At 38.6% G+C, this 19962-nt stretch overlaps 1 protein-coding gene across 2 annotated transcripts in view; it reads left to right on the plus strand.

The window, feature by feature from the left end:
* CHRM3 (cholinergic receptor muscarinic 3) overlaps positions 1-13725 on the plus strand; it is a 266270-nt gene extending 252545 nt beyond the window's left edge. For both annotated transcript variants that reach the window (XM_088161547.1, XM_014890699.2), the window contains one exon: positions 116-13725. In XM_088161547.1, the coding sequence (XP_088017673.1) occupies positions 135-1937 (1803 nt within the window). In that variant the 5' untranslated portion in view covers positions 116-134 and the 3' untranslated portion in view covers positions 1938-13725. The remainder of the gene's footprint in view (positions 1-115) is intronic.
* Positions 13726-19962: the final 6237 nt, after the last annotated feature.

Below are 19962 nucleotides of genomic sequence, written 5' to 3' on the forward strand. Positions count from 1 at the left end.
TTTAAAGACATCTTTTAAAGTGCTAAAGTGATTTTATGTACAAGTATGAGGACAATTATTTATTCAATATCTTCACCTGTTCACTTGATTTTTGTTTGGTTTTTCTCTGCTACAGACTATGTCAGAGAGCCACAATGATCATGCAAAATAACAGTTCATCCTCGCCTCTTTTTCCAAATGTGAGCTCCCTCTGGAAGAGAGATTCACATGGATCAGGACTCCTTGATGAAGCAGCATCACTCATTGGCAGCTATGATTTTCCTCAGACTACAGAGAGTTTTCCTTTCTCCACTGTGGAATCAACAAACATGACCCTAAATGCCACAAGCAAAGACCCTCTGGGTGGACACACTGTCTGGCAGGTAGTTTTGATTGCTTTCCTCACTGGGATTCTTGCACTGGTGACCATCATAGGAAACATCTTAGTGATTGTTGCGTTTAAGGTTAACAAACAACTGAAAACAGTCAACAACTACTTCTTGCTGAGCCTTGCTTGTGCAGATTTGATCATCGGTGTTCTTTCCATGAATCTTTATACCACGTACATCATCATGGACCACTGGGCCTTGGGAAGTTTGGCCTGTGATCTTTGGCTCTCCATTGACTATGTCGCCAGTAATGCCTCTGTCATGAATCTCCTCGTGATAAGTTTTGACAGGTATTTTTCCATCACTAGGCCACTAACATACAGAGCCAAACGAACAACTAAAAGGGCTGGGATAATGATTGGTTTAGCATGGATCGTCTCTTTTGTTCTTTGGGCCCCTGCCATCTTGTTTTGGCAGTATTTTGTTGGGAAGAGGACTGTGCCTCCTGATGAATGTTTCATCCAGTTTCTAACCGAACCTGTCATCACTTTTGGCACTGCCATAGCTGCCTTTTATTTGCCGGTCACCATTATGAGTATTTTGTACTGGAGGATCTACAAGGAGACGGAGAAACGCACCAAAGAGTTAGCAGGGCTGCAGGCTTCGGGCAGTGAAGCAGAGGCAGCACGCTTTGTGCACCAGACAGGCAGCTCCCGGAGCTGCAGCAGCTACGAGCTGCAACGGCAGAACATGAAACGCAGCTCCCGAAAGAAATACAGACGCTGCCACTTCTGGCTCACAATGAAGAGCTGGGAGCCCAGCACAGATCAGGGGGACCAAGAGCATAGCAGCAGTGACAGCTGGAACAACAATGATGCTGCTGCCTCCCTTGAAAATTCAGCCTCCTCTGATGAAGAAGACATTGCTGCAGAGACCAGAGCCATCTATTCAATTGTGCTGAAGCTTCCTGGTCACAGTGCTATCCTCAATTCCACAAAACTACCCTCCTCGGAAGATTTGCATGAGTCAGGGGATGAACTGCAGAAATCCGACACAGAATCCAAGGAAAAGAAACCTAAAAAATTGCACCCTCCCAAAAGTGTTCAGGATGGTGGAAATTTCCAAAAGAGCTTTACTAAGCTTCCAATTGAACCAGAGTCAGAAGAGACAACCACAGCTTCTGATGGCATCTCGTCAGTGACCAAGACGTCGACAGCCCTGCCCTTGTCCTTTAAGGAAGCAACCCTGGCAAAAAAGTTTGCCTTGAAGACCAGAAGTCAGATCACAAAACGAAAACGAATGTCACTCATCAAAGAAAAGAAAGCGGCACAGACACTCAGTGCCATTTTGTTTGCCTTCATCATTACCTGGACCCCATATAACATCATGGTTCTGGTGAACACCTTTTGCACCTGTATCCCCAAAACTTTCTGGCACCTGGGGTATTGGCTTTGCTACATCAATAGCACAGTGAACCCCATGTGCTATGCACTGTGTAACAAAACATTCAGAAACACTTTCAAGATGCTGCTGCTGTGCCAGTGTGACAAACGAAAACGACGCAAGCAGCAGTATCAGCAAAGGCAGTCCGTCATTTTTCATAAGCGGATCCCTAGGGAGGCTTCTTAGAATAGTATTTTTTACATAAAAAAATAACGAAGCAGGGATGTGATGGGATGGGACAGGGTGAGATGGGATGTGATGAGATAGGACAGAACAGGATGGCATGGGCAGGATGGGCAGGATAGTGAGGGATGGGATGGGGTGGGGTGGGAAGGTGGTTCCAGGGTGCTGATTCTATGATTTAAACATCAAGAGATGAAAGCAGCTGCCAGGCTTATTTATCCTTTCAATAAATCCAGTTTAATATAAAAGTCAATCCACATTCAGCAAAAACTAAGAAACTTCAACATTTTTACTAAGGAGTGAAAGATTTAATAAAGTTTTCCTATGAATTTGTGAGAAACTGTATAGCAATTATAAACCCATTACTGATCTGCCCAGTTCTTTGATTATAATCAACTCTGGGATCTCAGGTAAGCACATCTAGCTAGCCCAACTCTTCTTTTTCCTAGGAATCCAACAACTTTAAATTCAAGTTACATACATATGTAGCAACCTAGCAAAACAGGATTGTGAAATTATTTGAGACACTGTATAGGTTGAAAAATTGCCTCTTGTTGTCCCGGTAGAGCTTCCTGTCTACTTCTCTTCTGGTATATTGTTAATTGTATCCCTGATTCCTGATTTCTGAGTATCTGAGAATGTGTTCAGCTGATGTTATATATGTGTGAATGTGTGTGTGTATGCACAGCATGCATTCACACGTCTGAAATGCATACCAGGAAAGAGGTGACCTATTGTTCCAGGTTTTACAGGGCCCCCAATCATGATTACATGTGATTGAAATTTTTTGAAGTCAGAAAATTGTGTTATAACTACATAGCTCATTATTTGCCACCTGAAATTCAAGTTTATCTCTTGAACCAAAACACAGTGTCCGCAGTTCAAACTGAGAAAACCAAAACATAGCCTGTGAGTTTACAGTTTTATAATGGGGTATTTGCCCAGTAAAACCTTAATCTTGAGCAGAGTCTCTCCCCAAAGTGATCATGCCTCTTTAAAAGATACAAAGGGGAAAGGAATTGAAGGCTACATTCAGGGAAGAGCATGAAGCTGTCTTTGCAGGGCACAGGACGATGAGAACCCAGATCTGGGCTGCACGGTACCAGTGCTCAAAGGGAGCTGCTCAGGAGCCAGGCACAACCATCAGCAGCAGCCCCGTGTCCTGCTGGGGAGGCTGTGCTGCACAGGAGGCACACATGGCTCCTGCAACACCTTGTCCTGAGCTGCACCGTGGGGATGCACCACCCTTCTCAGAGCCAGCTCAGATCCTGTGTGCAGTATCTGTACGGCTTCCGATGAAAGTTCAAGTTGCAATTTTCTGACAAAAGCTGGTGGAGCCCTGCTGCTTGCACTGTCTGCCCAGGTGATCTTCAGATAAAAATGATTTGATTCAAAGAAATGCTTATTTTTGCACGTGAAGGATGCTCACTAAAAAATGTTTGTTTTCCACAACCTGTTTTAAAAATCATCAGGAGAAGTGCACCTAAATCTGTTTGACGCCAGGTTATTCAGTGGTGTGAAAAATGTGATATTGCCAATTTGTAACCTGGCAATTTTTGATAAAGACAATTTTAAAAGGGCTTTAATATTTATAGTTTAGATATGACCAGTATTTCCTGGTATTTGTGATGTGGTCTGCACCGAACATGATTTATAAAAGTCAGAGGTCCCCTGGGGAAAGGATTGTACTTTAAACTGTTGCTCTAAATCTGATTCAGTTACATGTTGAAAGATTATTTTGTATTCTCCTTTGAACTGACCAAAACTTTTTTTTTAATTGCTTAGACTCTTATTTTGCTGAAAATAAAACAAGTATCTTATTTTACAAAGGGGCATCAGTGTTGTGAACACAGAACTGATGTTAAAGCTGCTTTTGTATTCAGTGTGAGATGGTGTTTACAGATGATTTTGACAACAGTGGAAATATATTAAATGGTGTCTGTGTATCTGAACTATTTAATTTTGTGTTATGTTCATATGAAGAAATATTTATACATATTTCACCGAATGTTTTATTTAATGTTGATAAATATTGCTCTTCAGTCTTCAGCTGTAGTGTCCTTTTAAAGTGATTCATAAAGGTCTGCTTGAGAAATGAATAGACTATACCTAGCTTTCTTGTCAATAAGATAAATTCTCTTTTGTATGAGTTGTTTAAAATGTCTACCCTAAAGAAATCTCACAAATTATATTGAAACTCTACTGCAAATACAATTTTAGTACGAAAAAGAAAAAAGTTAAAGCTTCATCTATGGCACAAGTGCATTTTGAACTGAAATACAAGAATTGTTTTGCTAGTTTGCTAGCCACATACAAAGGCACCCATGTTGCAAAGAAAATTAATTACCTTTATTTATAGAAAAAGGCATATATTTGAAATATATTCATTACTCAAGTTGACCTGAAAATGTTTTAACATTTAAATATATATCTATATCTATATATATTGCCATATTATTATATTCTGATATCTAGAGTAGTGCTGTGCCCCTAATACACAAAATGTGAGAGCATGTAAGGAAGCCAGAGTTCATCGGGGGATTTATGGTATATTAGTATTGATTTTAAAATGGGAAACTATTATTTTTATTGAAGTTAAGCTTCCTTGAAAGCGTCTGTCACCACTGTTTACATAATAGGAGGAGTTCAATTCTTGGCTTGTTTTAACAGAGAAATAAACAACCTGTCTTTTGATGTGTGAACAGGCTTTAAAATGTTATTTACAGGCATCATAAAATGTGTATGTATACACATATTGTAGCATAGATCAGTTTAGTTATTATTTATTTAATGGAATATGCACTATAAAATATTAAGAATTTGGCTGTGTTACAAGTACAGTGGGCATCAATTTAATTTGTATTTTATATGTTTCTATGTTTGCTTTAAACCCATGCACACACAAAAATTTTAGCTGTATGAACTAGTGGATATATTATTTATGAACACAGGAGCACATAATAGGTTGCAGAAGAACAATGCAAGACCAATGACACAGAATTACTTTCAAGAAGTACAAATGGTGTAATATTTCATCTGGTTTGAGGAAAATTAAGTCAGAATCGCAGTAGAAAGCATCATTTTGATGGCAGACAAACAACTCAGTCCCATTAACTCTCCTCACAGCTCTGAAAGCTGGCTTTTCAGAGACCAGTCTCCGTTAATTGCAATAATACAAGATTAGACTCCATATGAAGAGGACCAAAGAGTCAGAAGCGATAGCCAGACAGGAGCCATTGGGTAGTCTGGAGAAAGCTTTGTAGAATAGACCCCAGTCACTGTCAGCCTCTGAACAGGCAAAAAATACATTATATGTTTGGCTTTTTCATTGTAAAATTGTGATAGAAGTTTATTACTTCTGTACCGGTACAGGCAGTGAGAGATATCTGATCTGAAGATCTGAGGGCAGGGGCCATGGTGCATGAAGCACTTTTTCCTACTCCTGCATAACACACTTTCAACAAAAGTAAACTGCAAATCAGTCTGGCACTGTTCTAAAGCTAAATAAATATAGGAAATGACGGAGTAGCTCCCAGGATCTAAACCTGTGGATCTGTGTAACCTAAACAATAAATGGCCTAAAGGGTTCTGGCAGTAGAAATATGCCCAGAGATATTCAGAGAGAGTTGGTGAGCTTTCTCAATTATGTACAGCTTCATTTTCTTACTTTGCTGTCTTGATTATTATATTTCTTATTCTACAAGAAGATTCTTAAAAGTCTTGATCCATTATCAACCTTATATATCTAAAAAGTGAGTAGAGATCCCAAAGTACACTTGGTTTGCCTCTACAGAACGCAAACATCAAAGCAAAAGGAAGTTTTAATTTTTTTTCCCTAATCAGCAGCATCAATAATTTTTAAAAGTTTTCATCACGCTACCCTATATACAGTTGGGATGATCAAGCACTGTCATACTATTTATAAACTGCTTTACACTCACCCCTTACCCATCTAATTATTTATGCATCGCTATTCAAATTTATATTTGGGATTCTAAACTCTCATTTTCCTCCAGATGGCTCCTAGATTCTTATGCTAAAAGATGCTCTACAAGCCTGCCTTGTTATCAGGCAGGTTTCTTTTCCCTTTCACAATCTCCCTATGCAAACTTATCTGATCTTACATTATCAAAAGACACTTTACTAATTACATTAGTTTAATAGTTTTGAGTTCTGATACTTTCTTTTCTAAAGATGTATAAGACATACCAAAAACAACTGGAGAAGGCTTCACATTTGCCAGGTCCATGTTGGCGGAAATTATCTGTGCCACAAATGGTCTGTTCACCAAGCCTGACCAGGGGATGGCCTGTCCCTAGGGATGTTCTCCCAAACCCCCACTAGCTTGAACTTCATGCAGATCATCAATAATCATGTATTTTAATGCATCTGGAAATTTTAAAAAACATACATATTCATTGTAGTAGTTCTGAATATTCTTTGACTAATGCAAAACTGCTGTCCCTATTTACGACCTGCTTCCACCCTCTGTGATTTTCAATTTTATGTATTCTTTTTATCTTTTATGTATTTGCCCATTCAAATACCACTGCACTGGCTTCTGGGAGGAATTCAAAGTGATACATATTTGTAGGTTGCTTCTTGTGAGCCTGAAGGGTATGCAGAGATGTCTGGTGGAGGTGAGGTGTTCATAATGATGGCTGCTTTTTTTGACTCATGCACTGCACTCCCATGATACCCAAACACTTCTGTTTGGAAGCTTAGCTAAAGCATGCATGACATTCAGGTTTTCATGACGTTAAAAACTTAATTTAATTAGGATATTCTTCCTTGTAGCAGGCATAGATCATTTATAGCATCTGCACTTTTCTGCTTCTATATTTTTGAGCTGCCAGAAAGATATCAGGCAAAACGTTGATTTGTAATGTTGGATACTTGGGCATTTTTGTGCTTCAGCTTTTAAAGTAAGGTAGAGATAATGCAGTTGTGCTATTTGTTGAAAACAAGTTGAGTATGAATGGGAATTCTACACTATGTTTATTTCATTTCATACACCATAGCACTGCAGCTGGCTGAGACTGATCATCACAGTATTTGATGTCACTGACAGTTCTTCACAATCTTAACTGGCAAATTCATTACCTATGCTGTACTGGCATTTGGGACTTTCCTCTTCACTACTCACACTGCACATTCAAAATATAACATAGACTGTATTTTTTTTCCTTGAGAAATATAATTGTAGTTATTTCCAAATACATTCCTAGATGTGCTTGAGGATGCTTTGTTTAATTTTAGATATCAAAGTAGCTCAAAAGAGCCGATCCATGTCAGGGGTCGTTTAATGGAAGGAGCACAGATAACATGGGAAAACATTAAGAAAAGTGCTACTTATTTCATGGCTCATTCCAATATGTGTTGTATGGTGTGTATATTGTACCTATACCTCTCCTTGCACTGTGTATATCTCAGGATAACATATGTGTGACTCTACTGTGCATGGACATACAGAGAGATCTACAGACCATATCTAGAGCAATGTTTATAGAGGTATGTACAAACTTATGCTGAAATTGTCAGCCACGGCAAACATTGCCTTTGATGCCTCATCAGTTGTAACTGGACAGTGAAATTGTGTTTAAGTCTCTTCTGCTTATTTGCAAGAAAAGTTTCCACATCTTTCCTTAGTGCATATTTTTTACAATTGCATTGCCCATGTTTCTGGATATGGTGTTTTCAGTGTATTGAGCAGGCTTTTTAGACATTACCCAAAATTTAGAAATGCATGAACGTATTTCACTTACTGAGCTATTGCATCAAGGCTGCACTAGGTTTAACTCCATTACATTACCCAAACTCACGCTGCCTTTTTTCAAGTAAGAAAAAAAGGCCTCTTAGGCTAGATTCTATCTAGATTCGTGTAAGAGAAACTCCTATGTCCATGTGAACATCACTGCCACTTTCTCAAAGTTGAAAGAGAAATCCAGTCACTATGAAAACTGTTTGAGGCAAATTTCACAAACATATAAAGGCAAGTTACCACTGCAAATTCTTTGAGGTAAGAACAGCACTCCTTCCATTAGAAACGAGAGGGTAAAAAATTACCATCCTCTCTCATCCCATACTATTGCTCTGCCCTTTCTGTTGCATGGTACGCTTTTCATTTGCCAGTCCCATGGGTGGAATTTTGCAGGCTTTAAAAACCTTGTTTTCCTGGTAAGACTAAGAAATACCCAGTATATCTAGATCATTCACCCCCTTCTGGGCTTTCAAACAATAAATCCTTGACTGTATGATGCTGGCTTAAGGGAATGTCTTATGAAAATTATGATAAAACCATTCAGTCTAATGGTGGTGAGAAGAGGTAACTTTTTTCCAAGCTAGTGAAGCTATAAAATTTATGAAACTTGGCAGAAAATGTGGAAAAAACCCCCAGACATTTAAAGGCTTTATAGATGTGCACATCCTCCTTGCATAATGGTGAATAAACACATGTAAACAGTGCCCAAAGAAGTTCAGTGTATGAATGACTCTGTGTGCCAAAAGCAAGCATCACCATTAGCTACACTGTTGGCAGAGCACCCTGACACCCCACTCAGGCCTCTGTGAAGAGATCCTTATTATATCACTCTAGGACTGAATAACAAGGCCTTAATATGTAAGCAGGGCTTGTTTGGCTGGGTGCATATGTATTTTCCAGGATGGGAGATTCTTTCTCGCTCCTGGTCCAAAGTTATTTAGTGCAATTTCTGGAATGAAACTACTCCTGCAATGATCTGGTAATCATCACTCAACCGTGCCTAACAATCAGAAAAGCATAGGATATTATAGTGCCAAGACAAATTTATTTTTCAATTCATTCATACAGGCATAGTTAATTTACTGAAAATACTCAAAAGATCTGAAAAATTTTACACTATCATGGAAATAAAGTCCCTGGACAAGAATCTGATTCTTTATGTAGTTTCAAAATCCAGTCTTCTTGAGCCTGTCTTTCTTCTCTTTTGAAATCTTTGGGTAACAAACCAAATGTAGTCACTCCTGAAATACTGCCTACTCCAGACATGCCAAAGGAATCAGGAAATGGCCAAATGGCCTTCATTAATTTGTGCTTAATGTGTCCAAATTAAGAATTATTATTACCATTGTGGCACAGACTAAATAACACCATGGGGCAAAAGAAATAAGCCAATTTACTCTGAACCCTTCACAGTGTTGCACTCTGCTTATGCAGATACATCACAAGAAATGGGCTTGTGCTGTATTTCCTGATGCTCAGGACTTTTTTTCCACTCATTACCTTTATTCTTCTCATAGATCTCTCCCCTCCTATTGGACACACCTATCACATATATTTATTAAATATACCTATTGAATACCCTCTGCCTTCAATATAGAAATACTCATTTCTTTGCATCTGCAAAGCTATATGAAATCAGATATAGCTGGAGTTAAGCAGCTTTTATCCTCTACTGGCATGAATTTTTCTGTTTCAGAAATACATTCCATTTTCTTGCCTCATATCGCCATTAACAATGTTTATTTTACAAGTGATATTAGGACCAAAACTTTTCACTTTTCAGCCTGTAGAAGTACATCCGAGTAAATGTTTCGTTCCTTTATTCAAAGTGAGTGTGACTTCTTGGCAATAATGTGATCTGAACAAAATCCTCTGTGTAAAGGATAGAACAGCATTTATCTCCTGCTCTGCCCCTGCACTTCACTGATGGAAGGTCTTTTCAGGTCCTCTCTCTTGTTTTCAAAACAGTACAGCTACGTTATGTAGTTGCATATTTCTCCTGCTGTGAGACAGGAAGGATCAGCATGAAAAATGCGAGAGACTTAAACTAATGTGCACAGGTGCCACTTTTGGTTTTGTTTTATTTTGGTTTTTAGTCTCTGCAATGCATATTGACTGACACAGAATCCATCATTAGAGATGGAATATAAAGGCCAAGGATGGACAGCTGCTCTCAAAAGCAAGCTGCATAGGGATGGATCATTGAAGTCCATGTACTAAGTGCACACAAGAGCTCTTAACTAAAGCTGTAAAAAGCCTGAATTACGATTCATTGCTTTCCAAAAGAAGTGAGAAAATGTTAAAATGTGAAGTTTTGTAGATGTAAGCTGTAGATGTTAGAAGATGTCAGAGAAGCAGATGTAATTTTTAAAATATTAATTATACCTGGGTTTCTAGAGGCGCCCCACCACCCAGTTGCCTCTTAACCCAATTCCTCCTTGCCTAAAAGCTGACCAGCAGTCATGGGACTTCTGCCTCACAGGAAGTTGGAACTGAACTCCTGCCCCTGCCACCCCACGGCAGGAAGGGTGTGGGCCACACCAGTCAAGTTGTTACAAGAAAGAGCCATAAGCTTCCTGCTTCTATTTGGAGATAGCGGGTATTTTTGTGATAGAAATAGAGATAACATTTGCAGGAATCTGATGAACATATTTTATGTGTTTCCTGATATGTTCCTATTACTTGAAAGCTTTCTGTTCTGCTGGTAATGGAGCAAAACAAATCCCAGAGACAATATCTGAATGCATACTTTTAAGGCTTGAAAATTTAAAATAAATTGAGTTTTGCCGGTTGCTTTCTGATTTTGAAATATATGGAGAAATTGTATGAAGTAATTAGGCACCTCAGAAATAGTTTTAATGAAAAGGAATTTGGAATTTTACACCTTATAAAACTGATTTTCCTCAGCAAAACCAGTGGAGCTGAATGTACTGTAAACTCATAAAGTTACAGGAAACAGTACAAAGGAGCCCCTTAACTTCTGCCATGTAAAAAGACAATGCTTGAGCATTCACTTAAAATCTGATGTCTATTGAATATTAACATATTTTAAATGATTGGCCAAGTTGATCTTTTTTTGCTAGCACCTACCTTATTGTGCAGCAATTTTTCTGCCAAGAAATTAAATTCTATGTGTTGGTAAACTCTCAGAAAGAATACTTGGCCCTAGTTCATATTGCCAGCAGTTTGCAAAACACTAGCACAGTAATTGGAAGAGTAGAGGCAGGTAATGATGAAGAGCAATCGTTTTGCTTGGCTTCAGTGTTTTAGAGGAACCTTCCCTTTTGTAGCTAATAAAAATGAGAATAAGAGAAGATATACTGAGAGAGACTCAAATGTTTTATTCTCTCCTCTGGCATGATTGCCACCATTGCAGTCCTGAGGGCAGAAGGTGGATGGCTGTGTGTTGGTAGAAAAATCAATGCGTCGGTCCAGGTCAAGTGTCCCATGAGAGCTCACATTTCTCCTTTCACCGCATGGGTATCAGCCCAAAATGTGCTGTTAAAACTTGGCTCCCACTGAACTATCACGGTGGAACATTGTGCTCTTAAGAGATTTTCTCCTGCCAAGATGCTTTAACATCCTTTTTTTTTTTTTTTCTTTTTTTTTTTTTTTTAACTCTCCACAGAAAACTAATCAGGTGGCACCTTCCCGTGTGGAAATTTCCCTGCAAATACATTACTGTAATCTACAAATGATTTTTACCCTGTATGCCCCTGATAACAATTGCATTAATATAAGCAGATAAACTCATTTCTTTAGTTGCTGCTCATAGAGTGGCTTGCTAGTTAAGATAAAAAGCAAATTATGGGATATAAAAAACATATCTGATTGTACAGTAATACACTGTGTGCCAAGCAGGCGGTGAGGTAAGGTTTACATAACTGCTAGATGTTGCTTGAACTTTTGAGATATATTTCCATGTTATTTTCTCCTCTCAGGAGCCAAAACAGGGGCAGAACACAGAACAAGCAATTAAGAGAAATGTAATTGTTTTGATTGAAGTAATTTGAGATTAGAAGTTGCAAGAGGGATAAACAATCTAGAAAATATTTTGAAGTCTTCATCATGTAGATGCTTTCCTTTGGGGAAACTGTCCTTCCCTTCAGTCTGGGAGGACTCCACTTAGGTGTGGATTTGTAGAAGGAAGTTTTGACTCCAGTCATATGCTACAGTATTCTTTGACTGCTATTAATTCACTTAATGACCCAGCCTGTTGCTCAGTGAAACTGCTCTGCGCTCTCTTAGCGACAGTGAAAAAAACAGCCTTTTCTGGGGCCTGATCCAAGCCCAGCTCCAGCTGATGGAAGGGCTCCCTCTGTGCTTCTGAAATTAACTTTCTTCCCCAGAAAAGCCCGAGGCAGCCAGGCCCCTCACCATAGTGTGGGGCTGCACTGTGTGTCCTCCCATCAGCATTACAGACCTCCACTTGTGTGCCCCCCACCTTTCACTCCCTGGGCATGAGCCTGTAAAGAAATTCTCTCAGAAAATATAGAGCAAACAGGGCAAGCCACCCCCAGCCATTTTCATACCTACATATATATGTATGTGTGTGTGTGTATATGTATGTACATCTCCTTCCAGTTGCCTTCCTCCTTCCTGCTGCCCAATGACAGCATATTCACACAACAAAAACCAGTGGCTTCTAAATAACTTCCAGCTGAATTGCAGACTGCAGTGGTCTTTATTACCAGTAACATTAGAGAAAAATGGAAATGAGGAATTGCACAGCTCTGTCCTGTTTATGACTTCTTTTCTTCCTTTCACATTTAAATGAACATTTATTTGTTTGGAGGAAAGATTGTGGATAACTGGCGCAGCATTCTGATAGATATTTTAACATATTCAGAGAAGAGAAAATCTAGTTTCACAAATAGACATCTTGGAATTCTATTTTATTTCTTGCCAAATTCATCCCAGGCAATTTGAGACCCACCTCTGCACAACTGTCTTCCTGTGTTTTTGACAACTGAGCAATTTTCTCACATGTGCCAGTTTGTTCAAACTTCTTTCTTTGTCTGTTTCCTCACAAATGTTTTCTGAATTTACAAGCCTTTGCCTTTTTGCTGGTGCAGAGTCTGTTTGCACTACCCTTAGCTGAAGTTATCCTGAGGGATCCAGTCATAGTACAAATTTCCTCCACCTTACCTTATTTTACAGCTTGAATTCGATCCTTGACATACTCAATTATCACATACTCAACAGCCAAGGAGTTTTGGGCAATGCTTTTAATCTTCATAATATTTAATAAAGTAATCACGTGCATATAAATGAGGTGTTTAAAAATGCCAATCCATAAGCCATCCCATTGTTTCAAAGTACCATATCAAGTATATTTTCCTATTATTTATGGAAGCAAATATGTCAGTGCATAGCCAGGACTAGGTATGTAATCTATAATGACATCTAATACAAAACAGATATTCTTCAAATAGTTCATTAAATAATTTTACCTAATTCATCTTGGCTAAACAGACTTAGTTTAGTTCAACCCTGTTAAGCTCTCTTCAAAATTCTCATTAGCATCAATGGAAATTCTAGAAAGAACAGATAAATCAGTCTCTCACTATAGGACAGATAAATAACATTTTGAGTTTATATTTCTAGTTAATAAATGTAATAAAATTATTTAAAATGTAAACTCAAAGCCTGTTCTGTGCCCTCAGGGAACCCCTTTATCCCACTCCAGCAAAGCTGCATATAGCAGGATATATTCCACTAATACAGTCAAAAATATATGGGTGTATAAGAATAAACAGCTTAAAAAAAATCATACTGTAAATTATGTGATTGAGTGAAACTGTATGTATATTTTTAAGTCTTCAGAATAGTTGAAGTTTTAACTTATTTCAAATTTTTAAGTTGAAATCTATTCATATTTGGAAATTTTGTACAACCTTGTAAAGTTAAATACTATGTCACTGTAATTTATTTTTGTTGTCATATATTGACACATGCTCATTTATATATGAAGTGTACTGTTTATCAATTGCTTCTAAGGCAGCAATAAAAATATGAAAGTTGTTCTCATTTTCCTGTCACAGCTGTCATTTATATCCAGTACATTATTTAAATACTTTTAATTCTGTTCCTTACTAAAAGAGATAGTTACTGAGTTCTTAACTATGTCTTCCAGTTCTCATTGAATACATGGGCTGTTCTTGCCTGTGCAGCTGTGAGAACTTGGGGATACACTTTGCAGAAGTCCTGGAAAGGGATTGCCACTTCAGTGCTTCACACCAAGAGGACATCAGAAAGTGAAGGGGAACAAAAAGTCAGAACTCCTTCTCTTTTCCTACAAGATTTGGTTTTACTGTCTAACTGAAGGCTTCCACATCATACCACGTGTCGTTCCAGGCTCTCTGAAGTGTGGGGTATTCAGACCTCTCACAACAATGAATGTGGGTCGAACTTGCAGAACACCTTAAAATATCAGTCCCACTGTTGAGATTTGATTCAGTAAAATAGTACTTCTCCAGTTTCCTTTCATCTTGAAAGAAAGGCTTTAGAACTTTCCTCCACAAGCACAACCTGTAGAGGTCTTAAGTACTTTCCTCACCTTGTACACTATGGGATGTACCTGCAAATTCACAGCCATTTGGAATGGTTGCACAATTCCAGCTTTTTCCTTGGTCCAGCCCAAAGGCCAGGTGTGTAACAGGGTGCAGAATGTATGTTCCATACATCAAGGACCACTAGTTCCTATGAAATGCAATCATCTGCAGACATTTAAGTTTCATATCTACAGATGCTATAAAAGAGAGGTCATGGGAGGAATGAGCTTAACTGGAGGGGTTTCTTCCAGTGATTCAACTTCTTTTTCTGCTTGCTGATCTGAGGAATATAAATGTAATGAGAGCTAGAAACATGTCATTTTATATGATCTCTGCAATAAGGTGGTAGAGAAAATAGATAAAATACAAAAAGACAAAGACAAGGCCTGGACATGAACCACACATAATAGAAAAGGGAAATTGATGTTGTGAAATGGGCATGTTTGCTTTTTATCATTATTGCAAAGGTGGATTATTTTTTGTTGTCATATAATATGTCATTCGGCATCTGCTTGTGTCATGAGCCTTTCTTTTTCATCGTTATCAAATTTCACCTGTCCGTTTTCCTTCCTTTCGTTACAGGATGGAGTAGATTTATTGTGACCCTTTCAGGAATGATTGTGAACATTGGATCACAGAATAACTCACAGAATAACAGCTGGATGCAGGGAGCAGCTGAGGGTGCCACTCCTCCAGCCCCAGCCGGCTGATCTACAGCGAGCTGCTCCTGCCAGACTCAGGAGGGAGATGAGTGACAACACACGCTCCCAGTTACAGCTGAGAGTGCTGACACTCCACCCAGATTAGGAGTGCCTTCACAGCTGATACAAACTGACCTATTTAATGCTGAAAGAGGTGAAATAAAGAGGGGAGAGAAGGAAAGGGAAGGTTTTGGTTTTTGAGGGTTTTTGTTTTGTTTTGGCTTGGTTTTTTTTGCAGTACCTTGTGAGGCTGAAATGGACTGGTAAGTTTGCTTGGCACAGACTAAAAGAAGTCCTGGCTATTGGCATGCTAGGGAAAGATCTGTCTTTACAAGTCTTGTTGCTGCATTCAAAGGTTAGATGCTCCAAGTAAGGCTAAAGCAGTTATAGATTAAAATCCTGGATTAGAGTTTCAAAGATGCTCTTAAGCATTTCTAAAGAAACTCTGGACTGGGACTATGGTGCATGTACCTGGAAGTTGTATAGTCCAACTCCTGTTCAGAAACCCTGATAATAGCCCTTATGAAGCTTATTCATTCCTAATTCTCTGAATATCCTCAATCGTCTCCTTAATGCAAGGGACTGTGCTGCCCTCATTATAAATATAATTTAGGATGCTTTGTCAAATAAAACAGTAAGCTATGTCCTGTAACCAGTTATAGCTGCCACTATGGCAGCTAAATACATCTGGTAGGTCGCTGCAATGAGAAAATGTAAAATAACAAACACTTTCCTCTAGCCAGCAAGCTATTTCATGATGATGCTTTCAAAATGGAAATTTACTTCTGCTTCATTGTACAACTATCCATATGCTGTGTTTTTTCAGTACTCACGGCAGACAGCTGATGCAACTCTTCACAGCTTTTTGACTGTGTTACTTAATGCAACTACATGTGAGTTGTTTGTATCTTCTCTGAAGCTGTTTCTTCTGCCGTGGAGTAGTAAGTCAGCAGGGAAGCATGGGAAGTAGACTTTGTGAAAAGGTTTAACAACAATATTTTGTTACTGCCATTCAGCTGAGGTCAAAGAAAAAGTAATACAGTTCCTAATGCTGCTCAAACCTGAGGACAATAGTCTGTTTCCCAAAGTTAGCACACACTTTCTTAAAGTTGCTTCAGCAAGGATTTGCATTATCATTAATAATATAGACTTGTTGCTCTGAAATATGATAGGTATCTTTCTGTAGCTATGAAGTTAGCTACTTAGCAGACTTTTACATGGCTTAAATTAAAATCTGCTTAACTTGGAAGACAAAAAGATGGGATTTTTTTCCCCAAAAAATATCCACTGAGGATACAAAGCAAGAGCAGCACAAAAATTTCCAGTTAATATGATGGGAAAAAAAACCCATCAGTTTTATTTTCTGTGCTTTTTTGCACTTTTCAAGATTTGTCATCTTGATTGTAGCCAGCCTGAAAGATAATTACCTTAATGGCAGTTCTACACAAAACAGGCTAGGAGGGATCTTGCATAGCATGAATATGTCTTGGTTTTGGATTATTTGAACAGAATGAGAACAATTACAAGAGTCCCTTGTATTTATTACTAATGTGGTCAAAAGATTTTAGAAATGAGGAAATAATTGCCTCTTGCTTCTCCTGTCTATAACAATAAAAGTCTACAGATGCTGTGAAAACAGCACTTTTTTCCTTCACGGCATATGCCAAGCTGTGAAGTTTGTGAAGGTTTTGCCAAATATCTTTTCCTCTTGATATATATGAGAAGTGATGGCAGGACAGGAGTGCCCAAACAGAGATCCAATCCATACAGGCAGAAAGTCTGTACACTGCTTTGACCATAGCAGTATTCCCTATGTAAACTTAGTGGAAAAACAGGGAAAAATAAGAATTGGATGTAACTGTTAACAAGAGAGATCTACTGAGTGCAGAGAGAAGGATGATATGGAGCAGCTACAGTTATATGTGTACTTACAGTTTTATTATTTTTTTATTCAGAATTATTTTAGCTATATAGTACAAAAATGAGTCTGCCTTGTTTTTGAAGATGTACACTCTTTGCCAGCATCTTTCCTTGTGAGAATTAAGACTAGTATTTTGTTAAACTGGATGGAAGGGGGAAAAGAAGAAAGGACAGTGCATGGAAGAAAATTATCTGGGACTTTCAAGGATTTTATTTTAAGAAATAGTATTAGATTCAGAAACTGTTTTTTTACTTTAAGTGTAATGAAATTAAATTTTTCTAATTTTCAGGGCTGAGTCTGATCCCTCCTGAATAGGAATATATTTTGCTTGAGTGATTTGCAACAGTAATAGAACATAAAATGCCCAGACTTTCATGTCTAGTTTATGTTTAGCAGATGGTTTGTTGAGATGGAATGTCTCCAATGGTAAGAACTATTTAATTGTAATAAAAATTAACTGCAAGGGTATAGGAAGTGTACATGGAGACCAAGTCTATTACATTACAGACTGGTTCTGTTACAGAAAGCAAGAGAAAATAACATCTTGTCTTCAGTCTTCTGATAATTCTCATAATTTTTTGTGTGGTTTGAATTCTCTGTCTGTCAATACGGGGTGTTGTTAACCTTCTTTTGAACGCCTTTTTCAGAAGAGACCAAAAAGGAAAGGAGCTGCAAAAGCATCAGACAGATAACCCTCCCCTCTGTGAACACCAGGCCTTCTTTCATGAGTCAGTCTCGGCTGCTGAAGAGTATGCATGGAACATCCACGAGGTTCAGTGAGTGGTCCAACAACAGTTGACCTCCAGTTGCTGGTAGTTTCTTGTCAGAAGACTTATTTAGAGCTACCTGACTGGCAGATCATCTAATCTACATGTGATCAATTTCTTCAAGAATTCCTTTGTATTGCAGATATTCACCATTTTAATGACACAATATTAAATTTTAAAGAATTTTAAAACCCGGCTTCTAGCTGTTGTTATATATTAACATCAGCCCAGTACTACACCATAGAATAGTTAAAGCAATATATTAGACACATTTTGAGTAAGTTAAATTTGCTATCTGTTCATCTACTATTTTTATGAAGTTACAGAAACAGAGAAAAAGTCTTTTATAAACCTGGGCTATTTTGAGCTGAAGACAGGACAGCCAAAATTCAGGGGACTTGAGGGAAATTAAACTTAACTGGAATGGTTTAATCCTGAAAAGTTTTGACTTTTTTCCTGCTATATAAGGGAGATTCTTGATGGATTAGATTCTGAAGCTGCTTTTAATCTAGGACACTGACTCCAAATGGGCAAGGTAAAATTAAAGCCCAAGAATCAGAAACTGTGATGCTTTGCTACACAGGGGAAGCCTGCCAATGCGGGTTTCACACAAAGCACAAAGAGGTCTGGCTCTTCTGCTGAGCCCATTCATTCCCTTGCAAGGAGGAGACTGGGTTATTTTGGCATTTATTTTCATCAGCCACAGGTGTCCCAGATGGGAGGAGGATTATATGCCATACATGGGCATCATCTCTTATTATGTAGAAAGACTATACAGACCATTCTTCTGTCATAAGGAGCAACGACTGATAAATGTGTGCAACACTTGGCGATAGAGCACAGTCTCTCAGCATCTCCTTACTCACAGAGCACAGCAATTGCAACTCTTCTTACATGCTTTAGAATGACTATCACTGCTAAACAGTTCCCTGCTTGTGGTTTAGTTTACATGTGGGACATGTAATACTGGAGTCAAGAATTATCCAAAGAGAGGAGGTAAGTTATAGATCATTCAAGACGATCAAAGAGCAAAGGTTGTGAAGCTCCAGACAGTGTTGAAGAGAGCATCACTAGGAATGGTTATTAGAAGCATTGATTTCTCCAACACGTCCATAAGTCCTGCTGGTGGTAAACTTGCTTTCAAATCAGATCTTGCTCACATCTAGCCAGCTTGGTTCAGTGACGTGAAGGTAGGTCATTCAGCAGTGGGCTGTGTGCTCACCTATTATACAGGTTTCTCTGGAAACTCCTATGTCACTTTCAGCATCCCTGTGTTGGGTAAAACTCTTACATTCAAGCCTAAATTATCATTTTAAAGTGTCTTGTATATGTTCAAGTAGAACATACAGAGTTATACAGGATTGCAAACTCTTTTCAATTATAACTGTGAGAGACAAATTTGATCACTCCCAAAGTTTTGCCCATGTTAAGCTCTGAGGCTTTGGTGTGACATTAATTGTAAGAAGAGGATAAGGCTAATTACAGCAGAGTAAACTGACCTAGTAAGGGAAAACAGATCCCTTAATCCTATAAACGTATAAATCAGTTAATTGCTAACACGGTTGTTCTTGTGGAGGGAATGGCAGACAGCTATGTAGTCTCAAAGACTATTCCAGCTGTACATATAACATCTCAAAGAAATGAAGCAGCTTGCCCAGGATGCTAAACCAAGTTGGTGGCTGTAGCCCTGCATGCCAGCTCAGGGAGAACCCAATGAGGCACATGCTGCGCATTTTTGGGTTTTAAATAATAGCTGTTTTGTGAAGAAAAAAATAAGACACCCTAGCCTCAGCTGGGCAAAATTGTGTGGGGGTAGAGTAGTTTCTCCCAGTAAGAAACATTTTGTCTAAAATTACGTTGGGCTTCCTACTGTTAAAATCACTGAGTGGGGCTGCAGCTGTCTGTACCAAGCAGCCTGTGGTGAATAGCTGTAGAAAAACCCCAGAATGAAATAAGAAATCAGAGGATGTAGTTCTGGAGAAATGCAGAGCTGTTAGCCATGCAACTGAAGAAGGCAGTGCTTGGTATAATGGGCTTTGGACTTGGGAGACTGTATGGTCCCAACAGCAGCTTTTGCCTGCAGAGATGTTGCACAGCAAAGGTGAAGAGTCTGTGGTGTAACCTCCTAAGGAAAAAGGAAGCAAAGGAATATGTGTATTGATTATCAGAGAGAAGGTGAAAGACTGCCTTTAAAAACATTCTTGATATTAGAGTCATGCTTATACCAGAAGACAAGAACCTGTAATTTTTCTCAGAACACACAAAAATCAGAAGTCGAATTGCTGTCTGCAATATTGAGCTGAAAAAGGCTATTGGCCAGATAA

This window comes from Sturnus vulgaris, chromosome 3, assembly GCF_052056855.1.
Source record: "Sturnus vulgaris isolate bStuVul1 chromosome 3, bStuVul1.hap1, whole genome shotgun sequence".
Classification (NCBI taxonomy): Eukaryota; Metazoa; Chordata; class Aves; order Passeriformes; family Sturnidae; genus Sturnus; species Sturnus vulgaris.